Below are 22385 nucleotides of genomic sequence, written 5' to 3' on the forward strand. Positions count from 1 at the left end.
CATACCACCATTGCTTGCTTAATATTTATCTTTACATGGACTCGCTGCCCCTTGGAGGCCAGATAACCTGGGCCATGAGACACTGAGTTTTTTTTGTTATCCCCAGGCCTGAGCTAAATTGGGATGGGCCACTCACCAGGACATCTGCAGGGCTTAGAGAAATATGGGAAGGATTGGTATTCTCTAGAAGGGAAATCGCAGGGAGGGAGTTAAAGCTGAGGAGCGTTGCCACCCCAAATCCCTGGGTGCTCACCTTAGCTGGATTTCACTGAAGAGGCAGGTGAATTCCCTTTCAAGGCTTCTGGAAGGCTGGAGGTGGGGAGACGCAAGAATGAGGGAGCTGCCTTCATGGTCTGATGCCTGAATCTTAAGGTGCTGGAACTTCTCAGAGGGGCTCACTACTTGCCCCCTGCCATGTATTTCCAGATGGAGAAAAAAGTCACATGGCAGTCCAGATTCTCCCAGGATAAACTGCAGCATAAAACCAGTATGTGAACTGGGGCCCTTGACCTTGTAAAGACAGGTCCCCAGAAAAACCTGCTAAGCCCGAGCCCAGCCAGGACCCACTGCCTGCTGTGGTGTGCAGAGTAGGGCCAGGCACCTCAGGCAGGGTGCGTCCTCCCAGCTGACTTGCTTACACCTGCAGTGGGCAGCCATCGTGTCTGTGTTTTGAGCCCAGTCATGGAAGCCGGGCCTCCTGAATGTGCTCTCTTGCTCCCCAAGGTCCCCTGCACACAGAGCAAGACCACAGGAGGAGCCAGATCCCACTGAGGGAAATGGAGCACTGAGAAGCATTCCAGAAGTGGGCTGTGTGTCCCTGAGGCCTTCCTGCCTTCCTAAGTGTGGAGCCACAAACACCTCGGTGGGAAAGACTGGCAGTTTTAAATTCAAGAGCCCTCTTGAATCTGGAAAATAGTTGTTTTAATAAAATAACAATACCATATTCCCCATTAGTTCCCAGTAAGCAACCCCATGTTCTTTCAGTGCAATAAGCCCTTTGAGAGGTGAGTCATGTGTAATAGCGAGTGCTGGCTGGCACCCCTGAGCCACAGTTTCCAGCATGCTGCTTACGGGTCCCGACGCACATGTGTGTCTGTTTTATTGAGGCATATCCTGTGTAATCCAAGGCCAAAGTCCAGGCTATGGAGCTCCAGCGGCCTGTGGCCTCCTCTTTGGGGACCTCTTGGAAGGGAGGCCTTGGGGGTTTCTTATGAGTCCCAGGCACTGCGTCTGAGCCCTCCACTTGGTACTGCTGCCTGTTGGGGCACGTGGCTACCGTGCCAGCGCCTCCACCGGCTCCTGCCTCCTACCCCTCTGCGGACCAGCAGAATATTCTTCCCTTCTCATCGCCGACCAGGAGTTTGGCCTGGTTTCTTGGGAAAAGAAAAAATAAAGAGGCGTATTAAAGCAAACCTGTGCACCCTGCTTATCCCAGACTGCATACAGGACATCACAACATGGGGGAGGGGGTTCAGGCCAGGACCCCAGGACAGCCTGCACCTGGCCTCCCCCTGAGGCAGGGGAGAGTCTTGTGACTCAGGGAGAGCTCTGATCCAGGAGGGTTATGGCTTTGGAAGCACTGAGGGGACGCTCCCAGGTGCTGGGGCTCTGGGGAGCAGGGCAAGACCCTGACATTTTCCCTCCAGCATCTTTGGGGGTATCTCCTACCCTTTGAGCTATGTAGTCAGGCTGGTAGGCAGAAGGAAGGGCAAGTTCTTCAGCAAAGAATGAGGGCTCAGGGCCTTCTGTCCCTTCCCATATACCCCACCCTAAGCCACCCACCTCAGTCTGGCCTTCCCACCACAGCAGGACTCAGGTGCCCCACTTCAGGGCAGGAGGGGAGAAGGACAGGGCTCCTGAAGATCTGGTCCCCTGAGACTAACACGCCTAGTGTGTAGAACAGGCTAATGATTCTAAGTTCTACCATCAAGTAATTGTAAAGAATAAAACAATGCTGCCAAGGGTAGTGTCTGACACCCGTCCATTCCACGTTGGCTTCGAGCCCTTGAAAGGCATTTCTGTAACGTAGGATGAGCATCATACCAAACGTTACAATCGTCAAGGGACCTCAGGAAAAAGTCCCTCTTTCGGATAAACTTACAAGTCAATATACTTTTACCTTCTGGATTTCTTTATGAATTCATAGATATTCAAGAGAGTGAGAGGGAGAAAGAGACAGCAAGAATATGTGCGTTAAGAACCATTTCTTGGGCCCTGCATGGCCATCTTGCTACTGTACTTGCTGGGGGCCCCTGGGCTCCTGGGTCCCTGTAGTGAGGCCTCCTCCCAGGGCCCAGAGTCCTGAGGGGAACAGCCAGGGCTTCCTAGGGGCAGCACAGCGCCCTCTGCTGGAGGCTGGGCGCAGCCAGCTGTTATTACCTGGACACGGCCAGAGCCGTCACTGCAGAGCTGGCCTTGCTGGGTTTCCCTGTCAAAGCCACGCTGACGTCCAGCTCTCTGCAAAGGGCAAGATTCTTCTCCCACCGGTGAACTATGAGGAACGTGCAAGAGGATAGTTAGAAAAGCCGAGCAGTTTCACATATACGCATGTATACATCCACACGCAAGGCCGCAAACACATACACATATATTTATATTTGTGGTCAGCAACTTGTTAAATTGAGGGGGAAAATATATTTAATCTTGGCCTGTGCTGTTGCAAAAAGGGCCGTCCCAATTTAATTTGCAGGCTGTGATAGTTACATGTGCTGACGTGCTGCGGTATCCATTGTGTACCAAATTGGATTTGTGTATTATTGCTTTCTAAATTGCATGCCTAGTTCAGCAAAATTGTTCATCAGTGTTTACTGGCTTTATGCTTAATAAGATACTCCACAATACCTTGCTGCCAGGATGTAACGCAGCCTGTAATTGCCTAGTAAAAATAAATTACATAAAGTCGGCATTATCAACTTACCTAAATCCGCTCACGCCATGACCAATAATTAAATGCTGAGAATGTCTCTTTTCAAAAAATAGAACTCAGTGATTGCTACTTCACTCATTTTAATGACTTATTTGGGGACAGAGGGTAGTTCCTTCATGGAGGGTGAGGTAGAGAGACCTCAGTTGGGCCCGCCACTGTGAGGTCACTTGGGTGCCATCAGGGCAGTAGCGACGCAGCTGTCCCAGCTGGCCCAGGGTGGCAGACAGCTCTGTGCTCCAGGAAATGCACGTGTGTTTTGTGTTTGTGCATAAGTTCCCAAACCAAGCTTTTCCCACGGACTTTTTGTGTACCAGATTGAGCCCAAGTCTATGGAGTGATTCCTAAAATAAACTGGACTCAGTTGGGTTGGTCTTGGCTGCAAATGACAAATAAATGAATTCCAGGGAGAAACTGGACGACATCTGCACACAACGCGGCAGCCCCCGCATCCTCAGTGCCCTCAAAGAACCCCTTTCTTGCCTCTCAAGCTATTCCAGGAATGCAGGAACATACACCCCAAGAGACATGCGCAAATATCTGGGTGTCAGGCCGAGGGCTAGTCCCCTTCCAACAGAACAGTTCTAAGCAACATTCTGAGCACGGCGAGCCCTGCAGTGGCTTAGGTCTGTAAAGCTGCACATGGGTTTGCTGACTCTAAGCAGTGACCTAGCCTGATTTCCATGAATATGTCTGTGCCCTTGTGTCATTTCACCCAAAGCCTCCTTTGAACTGTAACCACAAGCAGAGCAATTAATTCTACTTGGCAGTGGTGACCTCAGGCTGGTCAGGACAAACAGCAGAGGACGGACATGGGCCGGAGGCTCCTGTCCGCCTGACACCATCAGGTAAGTGCCTCGTGACATCGGCCGGTGTGTTAGGGGAGAAGTCTCCCAGTAATCCGAGAAAATGATAATCATGACCCGCATTTTGTTGAGGAGATCTTTGTCTATGGTATTATTTTTCTGTCATCTGCTTCCTACACGTTAGGATGTACAGGAAGTACCTCTATTGGCAGAGAGGGGAACTGAGGACCGAAAAAGTTGCAGGAGACAGAGCTGGGGCTAGAACTTGGTTTCTTGATGTTCATTTTGCTTCTCATCTCACTAGAGCCCCTTCCCAATGAGCACAGCCTCGTCGACCCTGAGTAGAACCCACAAAGCCATTGGCACTTCCAGAACCAACGGAACGGCTCTGAGACGCCCTTTGCTCATCTGTCCCTTCATCCATCTACCTACCCACGCAGCTGACATTCTGGCTCAGACGCCCACTTATCAACCATGGACTGAGCTAAAGCCTTTAGCTTATCAGAGCTCAGTAGCTTCAGAAGTGGTCAGCTGAGCCCAAGACTGAGAACACGTCATGAGCCCACAGAACACGTCATGAGCAGGGGGAGAATAAGAACTCTGTTCCAGCTCTCCTCCAAATGGGTGGGGGCAGGAGAGAGAGTTTGGCCTCTGTCCTCCAAAGAAGAATTGTGAGCTCCTAAGAGTGCACAGGACTCTTTACACTGTGATGGGCTGATTCATGTGGTCCCAAAGGACCCTAGAGATCTTAGGACCAGTGAACTGAATCCCCAGTGGCTATGGATTCTTGTAAGGTCACCATTCTGGGCCAGTCTATGCTGCTGACGAGGGCATCATCTGATGGCATTATGATGAAGGAAGGGATTCCCGTGTAGATTCTAGGACCTAGCAGGGGCTCAGCCAACGCCCGTGTCTGCTGGTGTGGATGAAGAATCCACGCATCAGTGGCTAAATGAATCAAGGAGGTATGGAGCACATTCTAGAAATGAGCTGAAAATGGGTATTCCCTGTAGAAGACAAGCCTCCATGATCTGGAAATTTCTCTCTAGTGGATGCTCATGGGTCCCGGGACGCAGAACAAAGCAGAAGAACCCATGATTCCAACAGTGAGGCCACGCAGGACTCCCAGGAGTGAGGCTTGTGTCTGCGCTCATCCTGGAGGGATGGTCTGGCCCTGGCCGAGGAGCTTGCTCTGGGAGTGGGCGTGTCTACTCTGGGGGCAGAAATGAGAACTCTAATCACTTCGGGCCACTTCAGGCAAGTTGCTGAACCGCTCCGTGCCTCAGTCCCCTTCTCACCCAGGCCTCATCGAAGTATCTTCTTCATGGGGTTGCCGTGAGAAGTACGAGAACACACGGGAGGGGTGAGTGGTGGAGACTGCTCCCAGTCAGCTGTGTCCCTCCCAGCTCTGTGGCCGTGGTCCTGGTGGCGCTGATGCCAGAGGCCACGGTGACAGACGTGAGGTCAGATCATCCTACTCCAGGCCCAAATGCTACACCCCGAAGAGGGCTCTGCTGCAGAGTGGCGGCTTTCACTCTGCTGATACTGGCAGTCACCCAGGGACTTGTTAGACATGGGAACTCCATCCTTCTCCAACCTTTTCCTTGAGGTTAGGACCCACATCTAAATGCTTCATGAGCCTCCTGGGCCATGCTGATGCAGACCACCCTCAGACCTACTTCGAGGAACTTTCCGTGCAGATTAGGGGGTCCTGAGTCAGGGACAACAGGGCAGACTGGGGCCGATGGAGCCACTTCCTCTCCCCGGGAATGCAGCAAAGCCATCCCTGCTCCTGTCTGCAGCCTGGCAGTCCAGGCCAGTGGCCAGCTGGATGGACCCAGGTCCTGGGCTGGGGAGTTTGGCATTTAGGAGTCACCCAGGAAGATCGATAGCATCAAACCAAGCTTGGCTGGGTGTGGCCCCTTCTGGAGCTCGGGAGCCCCTGTAACAACCACCACCAGCACTGTTCACAGCCCCGAGGAGCATCTCAGAGCCAGCTGGGCCCTGAAGGGTGAGGCTGGGCCTCAGTGGGGCTTATCAACATGGATTCATGCTCCACCACCAGCTCACAGAAGACTGTGCTCCTGACCTGAGATCTGCCAACATCCCAAGAAACTCACTGTCTTCCCTGGTCTCTGCAGGCCTGGCTGGAGCTGCAGCCCTTGCCAGAGGAGAGGAGAGGGGAGGGAGGGCTGAGCGAGGCAAGGGTGCCCCCAGGAACCAGGAGCATAGCAGTTACCTCTGGGGCTTGGAGACGATGGAGCCCAGGGCTCCTCTGGCGCTGCCTGCCCGGGAACAGACATCTTCACGTCTTCAGTCTTCCAGATCTGTCCAGAACAGAGAACGTGCCATGGGCTGGGGCAATGAACCTCTCTGCAGGCTTGGGGCCGTCCTTTCCTCCACACCTGGGGGACCCTGACGGAAGGGGGCATGGCCCCATTTCACTTCTGATGTTGACATATTCTCAGCAGAAAAGCCTGCTTAGGCTTCAGTTTGCCTGCGGGATGAGTTCCCTCCCCACCCCTGGGTCGCAGGGCAACTTCCCCGACCCCTTGCCTGCAGGGACGAGACTCAGCAGTCAGCTCGTTGTCATTTTCCTCAGCTAGTGCCCGCTTGGTCTGCCACCATTCCCAGAGGCCTCCCTCACCACCCAGCAGCACGGCTTCCCGTCCTCTACGTATGGTGCCAGATCTGTGGCGAGCGCCCTCAGGCTGACCACACATGGCATCTCACTTGCTGAGCCTGGACTTTCTTTCCCCGCAGAACAATGAGCAGCCTCCACTTGCAGGCTTCTGTGAGCGCCGCACCGGGTCTAGCCCAGCGCTGGGCCGGCCCGGGAGCTCAGTTAGTGCGCTGAGTGGACAAGGACAGAGCGCCTGAGGACTCGTGCCCCTGCTCTGCAGGCCCATGAAGGAAGTGCAGCTGCCCCCAGCCAGCCGGGCTCCTCTGACCGACCCACAGGACAGACTGCCACCCACCCAGCCCTTACTCTCATGATCTCCTCGTGTTTTAGCCAGCCCAGGACGCCCTTCCCTCGGCAGAGACCCTGTGCTCCTCTAGCCCACAGACGAGGCCCTGCAAGGGGCCTTCCCAGCGGGCTCTCCTCGGTGTCGTCTCTCCCGTCCACACACCCGGACCCCTTAGCCTGCACGGCCCTCTCTGTCCACCCTGACTTCTCACCCTCAGGGCTCGGCTGAAATGCCAGCTCCTCTGCTGGAAATACATCCACTCTCCACTTGGCCCCCCACCCTGTTATTCATTCTGCTTCCTGAGGCATCACCTCTGTGATGATTCTCAGACTTTGGGAATGGAGGCTCCTGGAGGATAGGGCTGCGTTTCAGCCATGCTGGCTGGCCCACAGTAAGCTTTCACAAATGCGTGTAGAATTCAAAGAGCATTTTCTTGAATACCTCGAGGCATGCAACTGACACTTCCTTTCAAAAACTGCAGGATTCAAATGACAGTTCCTTAAGTAAAGCTCTTAATCGCTCCTCATCTTGTTTATTCCCCTCCTTGCTGTCAGTCTCAGAAACGCCACCTGTGCCTTGCTCTCCCCACACTGTTCTCCCACCTCAATGTCTCTCCTTTATTTTCTTCCTGGTTTCTTGACGGTTTCTCTCCCCAAGGCCTTCCTCAGAGCACGCACGGCTCTCTTTAATTATCCCACTCATAGCATGAGACACATACGGACATTTTCTGTTTGTCTTTTTTCCCCTAGAATATGACATCTTGAGGACAAGGGCTTGTTTATCATTAATCTTTGGATCCCTTATTATGAGGTGCTTGGTACAGAGACAGAGTTCAGTGAATGTTAGGTGGGTGGATAGCTGGAGGGACAAATAAGGGGACAGATGAGTAGATGGAAGGGTGAATGCAACAAGGAAAGAATGGATGGATGAATGGAACAGTGAATGGATAGCAGCCGAGAGAGATGAGTAGCTGGAGATGGGCGGATGGATGAATGGATGGATGGATGAATGGGTGGATGGATTAACGGATGGATGGATTAACAGATGGATGGATGAATGGGCGGATGGATGAATGGGTGGATGGATTAACGGATGGATGGATGAATGGGCGGATGGATGAATGGGTGGATGGATTAATGGATGGATGGATGAATGGGTGGATGGATTAACGGATGGATGGATGAATGGGCGGATGGATGAATGGGTGGATGGATTAACGGATGGATGGATGAATGGATGGATGGATGGATGGGTGGATGGATGAATGGGTGGATGGATGAATGGGTGGATGGATTAATGGATGGATGGATGAATGGGTGGATGGATGAATGGGTGGATGGATGAATGGATGGATGGATGAATGGGTGGATGGATGAATGGGTGGATGGATGAATGGATGGATGGATGGATGGGTGGATGGATGAACGGATGGATGGATGAATGGGTGGATGGATGAATGGATGGATGGATGGATGGGTGGATGGATGAATGGATGGATGGATGAATGTGTGGATGGATTAACGGATGGATGGATGAATGGGTGGATGGATGAATGGTGGATGGATGAATGGGTGGATGGATGAACGGATGGATGGATGGATGGGTGGATGGATGAATGGGTGGATGGATGGATGGGTGGATGGATGAATGTGTGGATGGATGAACGGATGGATGGATGAATGGGTGGATGGATTAACGGATGGATGGATGAATGGGTGGATGGATGAATGGGTGGATGGATGGATGGATGGATGGATGAATGGATGGATGGATGAATGGGTGGATGGATGAATGGGTGGATGGATGAATGGGTGGATGGATGGATGGGTGGATGGATGAATGTGTGGATGGATGAACGGATGGATGGATGAATGGGTGGATGGATTAACGGATGGATGGATGAATGGGTGGATGGATGAATGGGTGGATGGATGGATGGGTGGATGGATTAACGGATGGATGGATGGATGGGTGGATGGATGGATGGGTGGACGGATGGATGGGTGGATGGATTAACGGATGGATGGATGGATGGGTGGATGGATGAATGGGTGGATGGATGGATGGGTGGATGGATGAATGGGTGGATGGATGGATGGGTGGATGGATGAATGGGCGGATGGATGAATGGGTGGATGGATGAATGGGTGGATGGATGGATGGGTGGATGGATGAATGGATGGATGGATGAATGGGTGGATGGATGGATGGGTGGATGGATGAATGGGCGGATGGATAGACAGTGGGTGAATGAATGAAAGGATGGCCCATATGTCTCTCGTCAGTACTGAATCATGTTCTGATGCATTTGACCATTCAGCTTTCATAACGTGACAATGAGCATTTTTTAATTGTTGAAGTATATGTTATATAAAATTTTATGTATTACATTAATATAAAAAACCCCTTGCCTTTGCCCTCACATGCTGCAGGGACCTGGTCTGGAATGTTTATATTCTGCAGTCTGCATTTGGGTACTGGCAGGCTGCAGATTTGACCCTTAGAAGAAGTGGACAGATAGAGATGAACGCATTTCTTGCAGCACGCCCTCATCCCACCCGAGGCACACCTACCCGGACCATGCCATCCCGACTCCCAGTGATGATGACGTGGCTTGTGTCCCACGCTGGCCCCTCCACCACGTAGCAGCAGGTTATGGCTCCTTCTGGGCCCCAGGCCGTGGTAATGCTGGCCAATGGTTGTCCATTGACATCCCACAGGGACAAGTGGGCTCCCGCACAGGAGACGATGGTGCCCTGTGGCAGTGAGACGGGGCTTCACTTCAGGCTGGGATCACTGCCTGTCTATCCGTCCAGCCACTCAATTTGCACACCCTCCACCTGCCATCTTCTGAAGACCAAGCAAGGCACTCCCAGGCCTCCTAAGACATCCACTTCTTCCCAGGGACTCACAGGCCTGCTGTGCTTCCACAGAATGGCACGTTCCTGGTTCTTTTCATACTGAAATCTGGCATTTGGGTACTGTTTTCCCCAGCACAAACTGACAGGCTCACCCTTTGGACTCCTTCCCCCAGCACTCTCCCTGGCAGCCTACTGACTGGCATAAAAGACCTAGCCAGGGTATCATCCCACGCCCAGACATGGGGTCTACACCTGGCTGGCCAGCTCTGCTCCTGTGAAGCAGCTCTGGATGACCCCTGGTGGAGGGCAAGGAACAGAGGCTTGAATGACTGCATGTAGTTCATAAAATAGGGCAGGGTCTCCTCGGAGGGAGTTTCTGAGGAGAACTTTGCTCGCTGCATCTCCTGAAACGTCTACATCTGCAGTGCTCGTTCCTTAGCTCCTTGCCTATTTTGTGTCCAGGTGTTGTGATCACTGTCACCAAGGACCCACCAAGGACCCCAAGAGCCATCTGGGGCTAAGCCTTTGAACCTTGCCCTGACCACAGAAGGGATGTTGGGAGCTCCATGCCCCTCTGCGGTGCCCTGGGCTGAGCGCCATCATGTCCCTTCCTGAGTGGTTTGGTGGAGTCTGCCTGAGGCCAGGGACCATGTCTGACACATCTCTGCTCAGCACCCAGCCGGCACTTCATGAACTCAGTCAGCTCCAGGACAAGGTGAGTCAAACAAGTGGTCGTCCTGATATCAGTCTTCTCTAAGGGCTGGGGACATAATCCCTTATGAATTTATTTTCTTCCATATCAGAACTTGGTGCTTTCCCTGTTACATCCACCCATTCATCCATTCAGCCAACATCCATCCACCTACCTACCCACCCTCCATCTAGCCACACATTTATCCCTCCCTCTGCCCAACCACCCACCCATCCATCCTCTTTTTGCCCATCTAATATTATTCCTGGATTGAAGCCCCCTTGGAGCACCACTTTCAGCTGATTTAGCAGCAGAAGCCTCCTCCATGACCTCTTTCTCCTCCTGTGATACCACTCCTCCGTCTATCCACGCTCCAGGCCCCCCAGGTTTCCTATCAGCGGATGCAGAGTCAGAGAACCCCACACCCGACGATGAGGCTTCCAGCGTAGAAGCTCCACACTGATATACATACAGGCATATGCGTCTATACACAGCATATGTTTAATACTATCCATATATATACAGTATATATACACTAATATATATATATACACACACTATCTATATATATTCTCTCATACACACACACACACACACGTGGCATGCTTCCTGACAGGCTTATCTTTGGTAGCCAGCATGGAGGGACAAGCAGAGGTGTTTCTTGACTTGGAGACCAGAGGTGCTTGCTAAACTCACACTGATTTGCAGTCAACTGGCTGGATCAGTCAATCAAACCCAGAAGATCCCTCACCAAAGTCAACTTCCTTCCCCAGCTCCCCGATGCTCATGTCAGAACAGACACCTCCCACCAGCCCACCTCCTTGAGGGAAAAAAATAAAGAAGCAAAAAACAAAATCGAGACCAAAATTGAGATTGTTGATGGCACCACTCTGCCTGTGTAGAGAATATCCCACATATCTGGGGCCTCTATACACTCTGGGGTGGTCTTTGCCCCTGGGTCTTCTCTCAGGGGACTGCCCACCATGTCACCATGAAGAATCATAGACGTGTTGAGGATACAGACATTGAGAAAGAGGAGCCTCACCGAGACGTCACTGATGGCAACCGCAGATACGCCGTCCCTGTGGGCAGGCAGGCGGGCTACATGGGTGAGGCGGTCCAGGTCCCACAGGATGCATGTGTGGTCTTGCGAGCCACTCACCAGGAGGTTGAAGGTGACTGATGCTGCCAGGCATGTGACGGCCTGTGTGTGTCCGTACAAGGCCTAGGGGCACGGGATGAAAGCGCAGGTTATGAGAGGGGCCCTAATCCAGTTACTCGGGGAGATAGTCCACTCTCCCTTTTACTGTTGGGCCCCAGATGAGAGAACAGAGATTCAGACTGATCCAGTGACTCCAGCGTTTGTCGGGTGTGTGTGTGTGTGTGTGTGTGTGTGTGTGTGTGCGCGTGCGCGCGTGCCTGCGCATGTGTATTCACGGGTGTGTGGCTGGCTTCTCAGAACCATCCCTTTCCAGGGTTGAAATCAGAAGGGGAGAGTCAGTAGTCCTTTTTATCACACTCAAACGGAGACCCCAGCAACCCCCTCATGCCCTCTGCCCTCCCACACCGTCTTGCAGTCTGAAGCGGCGCACACCACTATTAGCATGCAAGGTTGCTGGTCTGTCACGTGTGGTATCCCAACCAGTGGCTCAAGTATCACCTGGGAACTTGTCAGAAATGCACATTCTTGGGCCCCTCCCAGGTCTACTGAATCAGAAACTCTGGGAATGGGGCCCCCAAACCTGGGTTTTCACAAGCTGTCCGGAGAATTTCATGCATGCTCAAATTTGAGCATCACACTAAGGGAACTCAGAAACACATGTGCCCCTGGAAACTAAACTGGGAAGAAGGCAGGGAGGTCAGGTCATAGTTTAAAAGGGTTGCCTTTTCAAGTCCAAAGGATCCACGTTCATGTCCAGTCTGGCTGCCCGGCAGCCGGTGACTTGGGGCCTCATCTTGGCTCTCAGGTTGGCCCAGGAGGGTCTGGCTTGGCTGATGGATAGTCACATGTCCCGACCTGGCCAGAGGCCTTGCTTCCCACGGCTGATGGATAGTCACGTGTCCCGACCTGGCCAGAGGCCTTGCTTCGCACGGACGTGTCCCTGGGGGACTAGGGTCGCCTCCCAGGCACACTGGGATCCCTGGGCTGCTGCTGCTGGCTGCAGTGTGGTTTCCATTACAGCTGCCAGGCCAGCCTGGCATGAGAGCTGGCATGCACACATGTGCCTGCTGTCCTCTGCAATCAGCCTGAGAAGTGCAGAGGCGGCTCTCTGAAGCCTGACTCTCCCCTCATCTGGCGGTAAAGCTCCACCCTCAGGACTGTCTGCCACTCACTCATTTGAGTCAATGAGGTTGCGCATCTTGTTTCAAGGTGGCCACTTGGCCTGGTCACAAGAATTAAAAGTTCAGCTGCGGGTCCCCATCTGCGCCCCATGGACCCTAACATGGCACCAACTGATGGGTGTGACCCATGGAAGAGGTGGGGCCACCTTAGGGGCTACTTAGGGAAGTGAAAACTGTCTGAAAGAAGAGAGGAAAGCAGAGGGCTTGACAGGAGCTTTCTGGTGGTCTTCCCAGAATGAACTCTGTCTAATGGCTAAGTTCTGACTTCCAGGGACAGGACAACTCCAGAGCGTGCAGCCTGGGGACCCAGGTATGAGGACAGGGGGTGCAGAGACATCAGCTGGGAGCCCAGTGCCTGTGTGAGCTGCCTGTTACTGGAGCGGGGCCTCTGCTTTCTTGGGGGAAGAATTGGAGAAGGAGGGACCACTGTGTGCGTGGGCACTGCCCACCTCTAAGCCTCTCACCAGCCTGGAAACTAAAGCACCTGGAGGCAGTCAGCACCACTCCCTATTTGGAAAGGCCTGGGAAAAAATGAAGGACAGCAATTTTAAACGTTCTCCATTGGCTCTTCTGTTCTCAGAATAATACCTCTCATAATGGCCAACTAAAATAGCTCCACTATATCACCTTATACCTATTAAAGGAGCAAAAAATGAAATAAAATAGAAACCTCTGAGAATAATCCCCTGTTCTGGATATGCTGTGGTGAAATAGGCATTCCTGATTGTGGTAGCCCTGTAAAACTACAGAGCCATTTCAGAAAGCATTATGTCACTGTTCTGTAATTCTGCTTCTTGAAATTTGCTATAAGGAAATGATTAATCAGAAGCAAACAGCAATCTAAGATGTTTTGTGCAGCACTATTTAAAATAGTTAAAATTGGAAGCAATGTAATTGTCTAGTTTTAGAAGAAACGGTTTATTAAGCTGTGGTACACTGACATAAAACAATTGAAATGTAATTTTATGGAGATGGAATAATATGGAACAATTGAAATGTAAATTATAGAAACTGTAGAAAAGCGGAAACAATTTGATAGGCTGGGTGAAAATGGCATCAACATATCTACACAATGATCAGAAGGATATAAATATGTGTATCTGGGGATCAGAGCATGTAAGGATGAAAGTTTTTATATGGATTATAATCATTTGACTTTGAAATATGTCTTTCATGTTGTAATATTTAGAAATAAAACATTTAAGAAAACTGTTAATGAAGCTATTTAATGATGACTCTCTGTCTACAAGCCTATAAGTAAGGGAGGGACCTCTTTCTCTGAGCAGCTTCCAGTCTGGGGGATCCCCAAGGCTGTGTTAGCCTCTTTAGGTAAATGATAAAGTACTTTATTTCACTTAGGAAATAAGAGCATGTGGGATTCCCCCACCTTTTTGTCTTGATTTAGAGCTAGGAGAGGATGATGAACTACATTTTATACTATTGATACTGGGGCTTTTACACTGTCTTCACCACTAACCAGGACCTTGGAAGGGCGATGGAGGGGGGTCACTTCCCTGGCTCCCCAAGGTGTCTTTGGGATTCGGCTGGATCCCCTTATCCCTGGAGTGATGCCTGGGAGAGGCGGATTCTCCATCCCCATAATGGTGCAGTCTCTCCACGCAGGTCAGGAAAGTGAAGATGTGAAAAGACAGAAGGCTCTAAGCCTGGCTTGGGAGGACTTCCCTGGAGAGTCTGGGTGAAGGCAGCTCATACGTGACCTGCACAGCTGCCTCTCGGGAGGTGCCGTGGCCTCTGCAGGGTTAACCAGCCCCTCAGCACTGACCCATGGGTTCCCTCACCTCACGCCTGTTGCACGTCCACTGCTGTGCACCACGCCTGTGCTGGGGGTGGTGCCAGGGAATAAGGGCAGGCTCTGGGGAGACTCCACTGACTAGTAAAGCATCCAGAGAAACCCAGCATCAGTTCAAGTGTAACATGTCCAGTTCGGGAAATCTGGTCAGTGGCAAGCCTCGTATGGTTAACTTCTTTTTTTTTTTCTTTTTTTTTTGTCACTTTGGGGCTGTATGGATCACTAAAACACAGATGGAAACACGAATTGCATTTGGAGATGTAAGTGTCTCCTAGAGATATTCTCCAGCAACTTCAAGTGTATGCACGGGAAAGCACAAGGCTTAGAGTTAGAGTTAAATGCACATCTGACCTTTCTGAGCCTCACGTTTCTCATCTGAAAGTGGGACTAAGGGTACCTGCTTTCCAAAAATACAGTTAACACGCAGAACCTTAAGTAAGCAGTCAGTTTCACTCTGTTTAATTATTCCAAGCAGCTGTGGTTTGCGAGGTAAGACCAGACGAGTTTTTTGCCTCCTGGTCTCTTCCTCCTGTGTCTGCCACAGTCACCCCTATTCTGAGACAGTCTTTTATTTTCTGACTCTATGCTCTTGGACAAGGCACTTAACTTCTTCGATTTGATTTTTCATCAGTGAAGTGGGGATGATAATGATTCCTATGACAGGGTAAAATGAGGAGGTAAAATGAGGCTGTTCATGTAAAAGTGCCTGTGGAAAATGCTAAAAAATGTCTCCTAGTGCAAAAATCTCCCGATCTCACTGGCCCTGATGTGTAAGCAGCGTCTCTCACTGAGGCGCAGGTGTCCGTGGAAGCACCAGCCCTGTGTGCTTGTCAAATCCACCCAAAGACATGAAGCCGCCCAGGAATGACATGGACCCACGTGCCCTCTGCGCTCTCAGCTCCCGAGAGAGGCAGCACTCTCAGCGCTTGGGAGCTGGAGCCTGCAGACACTGAACCTGCCAGAGGGGCTACACCTGCCCTGAGCCAACACCCCCGGGGAGGCTCCACACCTGCTTGAGGTGCAGGCCTGTGGCGCGGCTTTTGGTCATGCTGAGCTCCCAAACACACACCACGGCGCTGGTCCCGGAGGTGATGATGGTCGTGGGGGACGGGCACGCGGCACACAGACAGCGGCCCCAGGCGGCCAAGTTCTCGAACGTCACCAAGATCTGTGGGAGATGAGGCAAGTGAGATGAACACTGGCGCCAGGGCCTGCACCGGGCAAGGAGCTGGAACAGGGCGACAGGGGGATGTGGGCAGATCTGGCTGCTTCCACCGGCCTGCTTGTGTGCCGTGGGAACCGAGGGACAGGTCATTTGTTCAAGAAAAGCCCTGGTGACAGGCTGCCTAGGTATGTCTCCAGAGAGCGCCTGCACCCAAGGAACAGGTGGGAAGAGGCAAGTAAGCAGGAGGGTTTGGGGACACAGCAGAAATGCCTTGTAAGCTTGGGAAAGGCAGAGCCCACTTTCAGGAAGTGGGGACATCTGGGGCCAGTTTCGCTGGTTGCCTCCTGCAGGAGGTGGGGGAAGGCTAGGGAGGGGAGGGAAAGCTTGGTGAGCAGGGAATTCATGCCACGTGCTAGGGTGGGAGAGGAACAAGGGCAGAAAACAGGGCCAGAGGCCACGTCAAGAAGGTAGAGAGGAGCGGATGGCCTCGCACAGGCGTGGAGGACCAGTAGCCCAGTGGCTTGCTTCTGGTGGCCTATAAAATGTTCAGTTTGTCCCTCTGAGTCTAAGCCAGAGGAGGGGCCAGAGGGGCTGCTAAGACTTTCCACCCAAACTGAGTAACAGTCTGGGCCTTCTCAGTGCAGCCAGGTGAGCGGCCGGTAGCAGAGAACCCTGCCCCCGTGACGGCATGTCTATTACAAGAGCGACTGCCAGCAACACGGGGGAAGGCTCAGCCCACTGGGCTTACCCTCTCCTCCCCAGGCTGGGGCACAGGCATGTGGAGGAAGTGGGGGTGTGGGCAGCTGTGGCTGCTTTGGGCTCGCCAGTCTCCTGACCACCTCTGCCCCAACCAGCAGCAGGCTGAGGCCCTGGGGCCACTCTGCACCGCAGCACCACTCGCCTTGTCAGAGCCGTAGTTGCCCAGGCAGCAGCTGAAGTCGTCAAAGCCCCAGCTGAAGGTCCTGCTCCAGTGTGGAGGCAGCAACATCTTGTTTGTCTCCACGGCCAGGATGGTCTTCTCTGTAGGAACGATGTGGCCGATGGCTCCTTTGGGGGATTCCGAGCCTAGAGAGAAGAGGTACATATCTGCTCCCCAGTCAGTAGGGAGGAGCTTATTTGTCAAAGGACAATACCTGCTTTAACTGGGCCCAGAGAGGAGCCATGCAGAGCCCACCCAGACTTGGCAAACACCCAGCCAGGCAGGAGCCACTCCTTGTCCTGGTCCCTTCCTCCTGGGCCTCCCTCTAGGGGCCATGTTACACTCTGGCCCCAAGCTGGGCCCCCGGGCGCTGGGTCTCTCCCCAGACTTAACACGTACATGAAGTGCGTGGCCATGCAGGTCTTTAGTGCCTCTTATGGGCTGATGCCAAGGAAGAGGAACCGAGGCTGTCAGCGCAGACAGCACAAAGCCAGAGGAGCCGGGGCGGGGCTCTGTCCTTCCTGCACCTTCCAGGCATCAGGTCTAGCAGGGCTGGAGGTGCCAAGGACACTGTTCTTGGATTCAAGAGAAAAAACCCTGACAAGCCAGGCCTTATACTCCTTGGGACCAGAAAGCTGTTCCAGGTAGACTTCCCCAAAGCAGTGAGGCCCCAGGGTGGACTTCATACACACCCAGCTCCTCTAGGGAGCAGGGCTGGGACCTGCACGGGGGCTGTCTGCTTCAGGCGTGTGCCCCTAGCCAGTGGCTGCAGGCCCACCTGGGTGGTCAGGAGCAGCAGCGACTGCGGGACCCAGAGTAGGGGCTGCAATCTTGAGCTATTTCTTCTAATAGTTTCCCTTTTTCTTTATAAATTCTCTGCAGGCCCATCCATCTGGGCATCAACACAGAGTTCTTTAATAGCAGCCATTTGAGTATTCCAAAGAGCAACCTCCTTTAGCAGCCCTTCTTACTTTCATTTTTCTGGAGGTGAGGAGGGGTCTGTGCATGTGTGTGTGTGTGTGTGTGTGTGTGTGTGTGTGTGTGTGTGTGTCTGTGTGTGTGTGTGTGTGTGTGTGTCTGTGTGTGTGTGTCTGTGTGTGTGTGTGTGTGTGTGTGTCTGTGTGTGTGTGTGTGTCTGTGTGTGTGTGTGTGTGTGTGTCTGTGTGTGTGTGTGTGTGTCTGTGTGTGTGTGTGTGTGTGTGTCTGTGTGTGTGTCTGTGTGTCTGTGTGTGTGTGTGTGTGTGTGTCTGTGTGTGTGTGTGTGTCTGTGTGTGTGTGTGTGTGTGTGTGTCTGTGTGTGTGTCTGTGTGTGTGTCTCTGTGTGTGTGTGTGTGTCTGTGTGTGTGTCTGTGTCTGTGTGTGTGTGTCTGTGTGTGTGTCTGTGTGTGTGTGTGTCTGTGTGTGTCTGTGTGTGTGTGTGTGTGTGTGTGTGTCTGTGTCTGTGTGTGTGTGTGTGTGTGTCTGTGTGTGTGTGTGTGTCTGTGTCTGTGTGTGTCTGTGTGTGTGTGTGTGTCTGTGTGTGTGTGTGTGTGTCTGTGTGTGTGTGTGTGTGTGTGTGTCTGTGTCTGTGTGTGTGTGTGTGTGTCTGTGTGTGTGTGTGTGTCTCTGTGTGTGTGTGTGTCTGTGTGTGTGTGTGTGTGTGTGTGTGTGTCTGTGTGTGTGTGTGTGTGTGTGTGTCTGTGTCTGTGTGTGTGTCTGTGTGTGTGTGTGTCTGTGTGTGTGTGTGTCTGTGTGTGTGTGTGTCTGTGTGTGTGTCTGTGTGTGTGTGTGTGTGTGTGTGTGTGTGTGTGTGTACATGAAAGAGAGAGGAGTGTTTGTCTCAACAGACAGACAGGTGGGTCTTCAGAAGTCAGGGTGTGACGAAGGTGGCCGCAGACACTTCCAGAGCAGAGGCCTCCCCAGACTCCTGATATGACTGGAGACACAGTTGGGCAGTCAGACCCCAAGCCTTTGCCCCAGCCTGCACCCCGGAACCTCCAGAGGAACACCAGTCATCGGAGGGACAGCTCCGGGACAGGACACCACCCAAAGCAGGACCAGGTGCTCACCTTTGACTGTGACCTGGGAGGGCCTCAGGGACTGCAGGCTATAGAAGAAGGGCTGCGGGTGCCCAGGCAGGCTGGCAGGGGTGGAGACGTCCTTCCCAGGGGAAGGCTTCCCTGCGGCAGTCCTGGCCGGATGGGGTTTAGTAAAAAGCTGCAGAGGCAAGCAGACAGACACAAACCGTGCCGGTTGTTAGGACAGATGGACAGAAGGGGAGCCATCCTTGGGCAAGTCCCAGCTGTACTTCTGCCCTGGGTGCTGCTGGGGCTGAGCTTGCTCCTGACTGAGGTGCGCTGAAACAGCATCATCTGGTTCAACCTTTGGATGTTGCAGGAGAGGGGCCTGGGGCTCTGTCAGGGGCAGCTACTTTCTCAAGGCCATGGTGCAGGGCTGGCAGAGAATGCTCTTGGAAGCCAAATCTGTCCTCTTCTCCCAGCTGCTTGAGCAAATGACGAGCCCCCTGAGGAGCCTCTGGTCCCTGGGAGAGCTACCTTTCATGCCAAAGGGTCAGAATGACCCCCTTTCCTCCCTAGAGCACGTCTCTCTTCATTTGCTTGAGCTATGTCTCATATTTTCTTTTTTTCTTTATAAATTCTCTGCAGGCCCATCCATCTGGGCATCAACACAGAATTCTTTAACCCTAACCATTCAAGTATTCTAAAGAGCACAGGCTAACCCCATTAGTGGCCTTTCTTATTTTCATTTTTCTTAGATCTCTCAAATTGTTCTTCATGCCAAACTTTTGCATAACTGGACACAGTCTGAAGTGCAAGGCCAGGCTGCCTGGCAGAATCCTTGGTGCTGGGCTCGAGAATGCAGCTGAGGCCTGCTCCAGCTCTCCACCCTCCCTCCCCGGCTGGGCTCGTGCTAGGCTGGTTTCTTCAGCCAGCAGCACAGAGCTCTGCTTCCAGATGGAAACATCCACTGTGTGCCGTGATAGGGGTGGAACTGGCCGTGGCTGGGCTCAAGGACAGCGGTGGGGCTCAGCAGGCAGCCCCACGATCTCAGAGGAGCCTTGGTCACACCCCTGGACCAGATGCTACACTATCTAGAAAAGCCGGGTGGGTGATCAATACAAACAGAAGTCAGATGATTTTTAAATGCGCATTAAAGGACGTTCTCCATGCACATTAGACTAACCAAAGCACCAGGGCTGGACTCTCGTAATGGCTTTCACAGGCGCAGCCCCTTGTTGGAACAGTGCGTGGTCCCAAAGCATTTGATCTTGTCTTCAAGCTGGGACCACCTGGGGAATTCTAATTCTGATGATTGTTTTAGAAATATTTTTTAGAAGCTCATATTGGGTTGGTCAAAAAATTCCTTCAAGTTTTTCCATAAGACATTATGGAATATAATATCTCATTACTTAAAATCAGAATTTAAAGAGTGTACATTCCATGATCCTACTGATATTAACATATTTTTGCTTGTGGGCTACTACTTCGGATTATTTATTTCTAGTATAATATTTTTAAAATTAAAGAAATGAAACCGTTTAGCTACTCTAGCTTTTTTCCTGAAATTCTCCCCTGCCTACAAAGCCTTCCTTGGCCAAACCCACATTTGCATATACAGTCCATTCTCCAAGTCACCCTTCAGCCTTTCCACATTCCCCTTACCTAGGAGCTGCGTGAGCCTGAGCATGTCACAATAAGGCCAGACAGAAGTGATGTTATTAGGTGAGCCCACCCAAGCCTCGTGGTTACAGATGGGGAAGGCTGTTACCCAAGATGGTCTCGAGTTGGCTGGGCCTATGTATTCATTTTCTGGTGTGGTTCCTGACTGCTTAGGTTGGGACCCCACAGTCTGTGGGGCCATGCTTTTGCCTCCAAATGGTTGTGTTCAGGGAAAAAACATCTCTACACCAAATGGGAGCTTGAAGATGAACGGGGCTGGGATCAGCTAAACAGGCCTCAAGATGTCATTGTGAACACAGTCTCACATCTCTACGGGACTGTCCTGATGCAGATAGAGCTGGTGGGGCAAAAGGCCCGGGGACCCTGGGGCAGAGCTTGGGTGCTTTCACAACAGGGCCAATATGGTGTAGTTTTTGGAGCCGGCCAGATGCGGCAAGGTCTCACCTGACTCCTGCTAATGGTGCAAGTGTAGGCAAGTTATTTATTTAGCCTCTCTGTGCCTCAGTTTCCTGATCTGTATAATCCCCGTACTCAGAACTTCAGAGAGGATTCAATGAGGGAATCACACAAATAACCTTGTCTGAATGTTAATCATAGTTCAGACACTTTCATGCACTCGGTTAATCTTCACAACAAGACTATATAAAGGATTAAATAGTGCGGATTTATCATAGTGTCTATCACGTGGGTCACAGATGGAGGTAGCCTTCAACATTGGTAATGATATCATCACCTCCCTTGACATCAGTGGGTTACGGAGAGTTAAACCTTGATATTAAAGTCCCAGGAGAAGAGGGTGGCAGGGGATGAGATGGTTAGATGGCATCATGGACTCAGTGGACATGAACTTAAGCAAATTCCTGGAGCGAGTGGAGGACAGGGAGGCCTGGCTGCTGTAGTCCGTGGGCTTGCAGAGTCGGACACAACTGAGTGAGGGAACGACAACAATCCAAGGCACAGGGAGGCGACTGCAGGCCATTCACCCTCCAGTTCTCCCCCTCTCCTCACTCTCTCTTCCATCCAAGCTCACCCCGCACACACTCTTGAGAAAGTAAGACAAAAATCACGGGGTGTTGTACCTGTTTGGGCACCTGTCCAAAGTTGCTGACGAACCCCAGGATGGTGCTTCTGATCAGGGGGTCGCTGATGCTGTTGAGGTCCATTTTGTCACCATAGAAGTAGGGATGGAAGGTATTAACAGCCTCCACTGCGGCTGACCCCTGCTGCTTGTACCCAAAAATGAGGTCTATCCAGTGGTGCAGGTTGGCACTGACAAAATCACTTTCCAAAGCCTGGAACCAAAACCCAAAGAGCATGAAAAACACAGGGGTGTCATGGACTCACGGGCCCTCTGCCCAGATCAGGAGGGGGCGTGTGGTTCAGGATGCTCTCGGCACAGGAGATATAAATGATACCTCCCTGGGCTGGATGAGCACTAAGCAAGATGTGCAGTCCTTCTAAGGACCGCGCAATCCTGCCTTAAGCTGGTGGCCCATCCAGTCCACAAAATAACCTTAAGCAAGAGGAAATGTGGACCAGTGTTTGGATTTCTGGTTCACCATTCGTTTCTGCTGAGTAGAGCCCAAATCCAAAGCTTGGTCTCCAGAACCCAGGGACAGTCATTTGGAATTGGCTGGGCTCCCTGATGATGCTGGCTTGGGAAAGTCAGGTCATCTGGGCTGGGTTAGTTTTCTGATGCGTATGACCGTAATGCTTGAGAAGGCCACACGTGGGCAATGCCGTAGGAGGTGTGATGACTGCTGTGCTGAATTTCCAGAGGCAAGGATGAACCAGGGAAGAACTTTCTCCTTGCCAAGGGAGAAGGACAGAGGAGAAGACACAGCTTTGTTACTAGTTAGGCCTGCCCCCAGGACTTTTTTCTTTTTTAGGTATAATTTACATACAATATAATTTTCCATAAATGTGCAACTTAATGTGTCCTGGAAATTGCATGCAGTGACGTAATCAACACTATACTCAAGATATAGAATATTCATATCAACTGAAAAAGTTTTCTTCTCCTTGTTTATCTCTTCAGAACTTAGTGATTCCTGATCTGATCTGCTTTCTGTCCCTGTACTTTACCTTTTCCAACATCTCACAAAAATAGAATCCCGTAGTATACATCTTTGGGCTTGGCTCCTTTTGCTTAGGACACTGCTTTTGAGATTCATTCATGTTGCTTCACGTATCCATTATCTGTCCCTTTTTATTGCTA

At 51.8% G+C, this 22385-nt stretch overlaps 1 protein-coding gene across 1 annotated transcript in view; it reads right to left on the reverse strand.

Annotated features, from left to right (window-relative positions):
• Nucleotides 1-1035: 1035 nt before the first annotated feature.
• Nucleotides 1036-22385, reverse strand: part of WDFY4 (WDFY family member 4) — a 233556-nt gene continuing 212206 nt past the window's right edge. The window contains exons 53-61 of the mRNA XM_068982260.1: nucleotides 21247-21459; nucleotides 18536-18683; nucleotides 16470-16654; nucleotides 15413-15571; nucleotides 11296-11475; nucleotides 9272-9454; nucleotides 5969-6056; nucleotides 2380-2491; nucleotides 1036-1373 (exon numbers count right to left, since the gene is read on the reverse strand). Coding sequence (XP_068838361.1) covers nucleotides 1307-1373; nucleotides 2380-2491; nucleotides 5969-6056; nucleotides 9272-9454; nucleotides 11296-11475; nucleotides 15413-15571; nucleotides 16470-16654; nucleotides 18536-18683; nucleotides 21247-21459 — 1335 coding nt within the window. The 3' untranslated portion in view covers nucleotides 1036-1306. The remainder of the gene's footprint in view (nucleotides 1374-2379; nucleotides 2492-5968; nucleotides 6057-9271; nucleotides 9455-11295; nucleotides 11476-15412; nucleotides 15572-16469; nucleotides 16655-18535; nucleotides 18684-21246; nucleotides 21460-22385) is intronic.

Source organism: Capricornis sumatraensis, chromosome 10, assembly GCF_032405125.1.
Source record: "Capricornis sumatraensis isolate serow.1 chromosome 10, serow.2, whole genome shotgun sequence".
In the NCBI taxonomy this organism is placed as follows: Eukaryota; Metazoa; Chordata; class Mammalia; order Artiodactyla; family Bovidae; genus Capricornis; species Capricornis sumatraensis.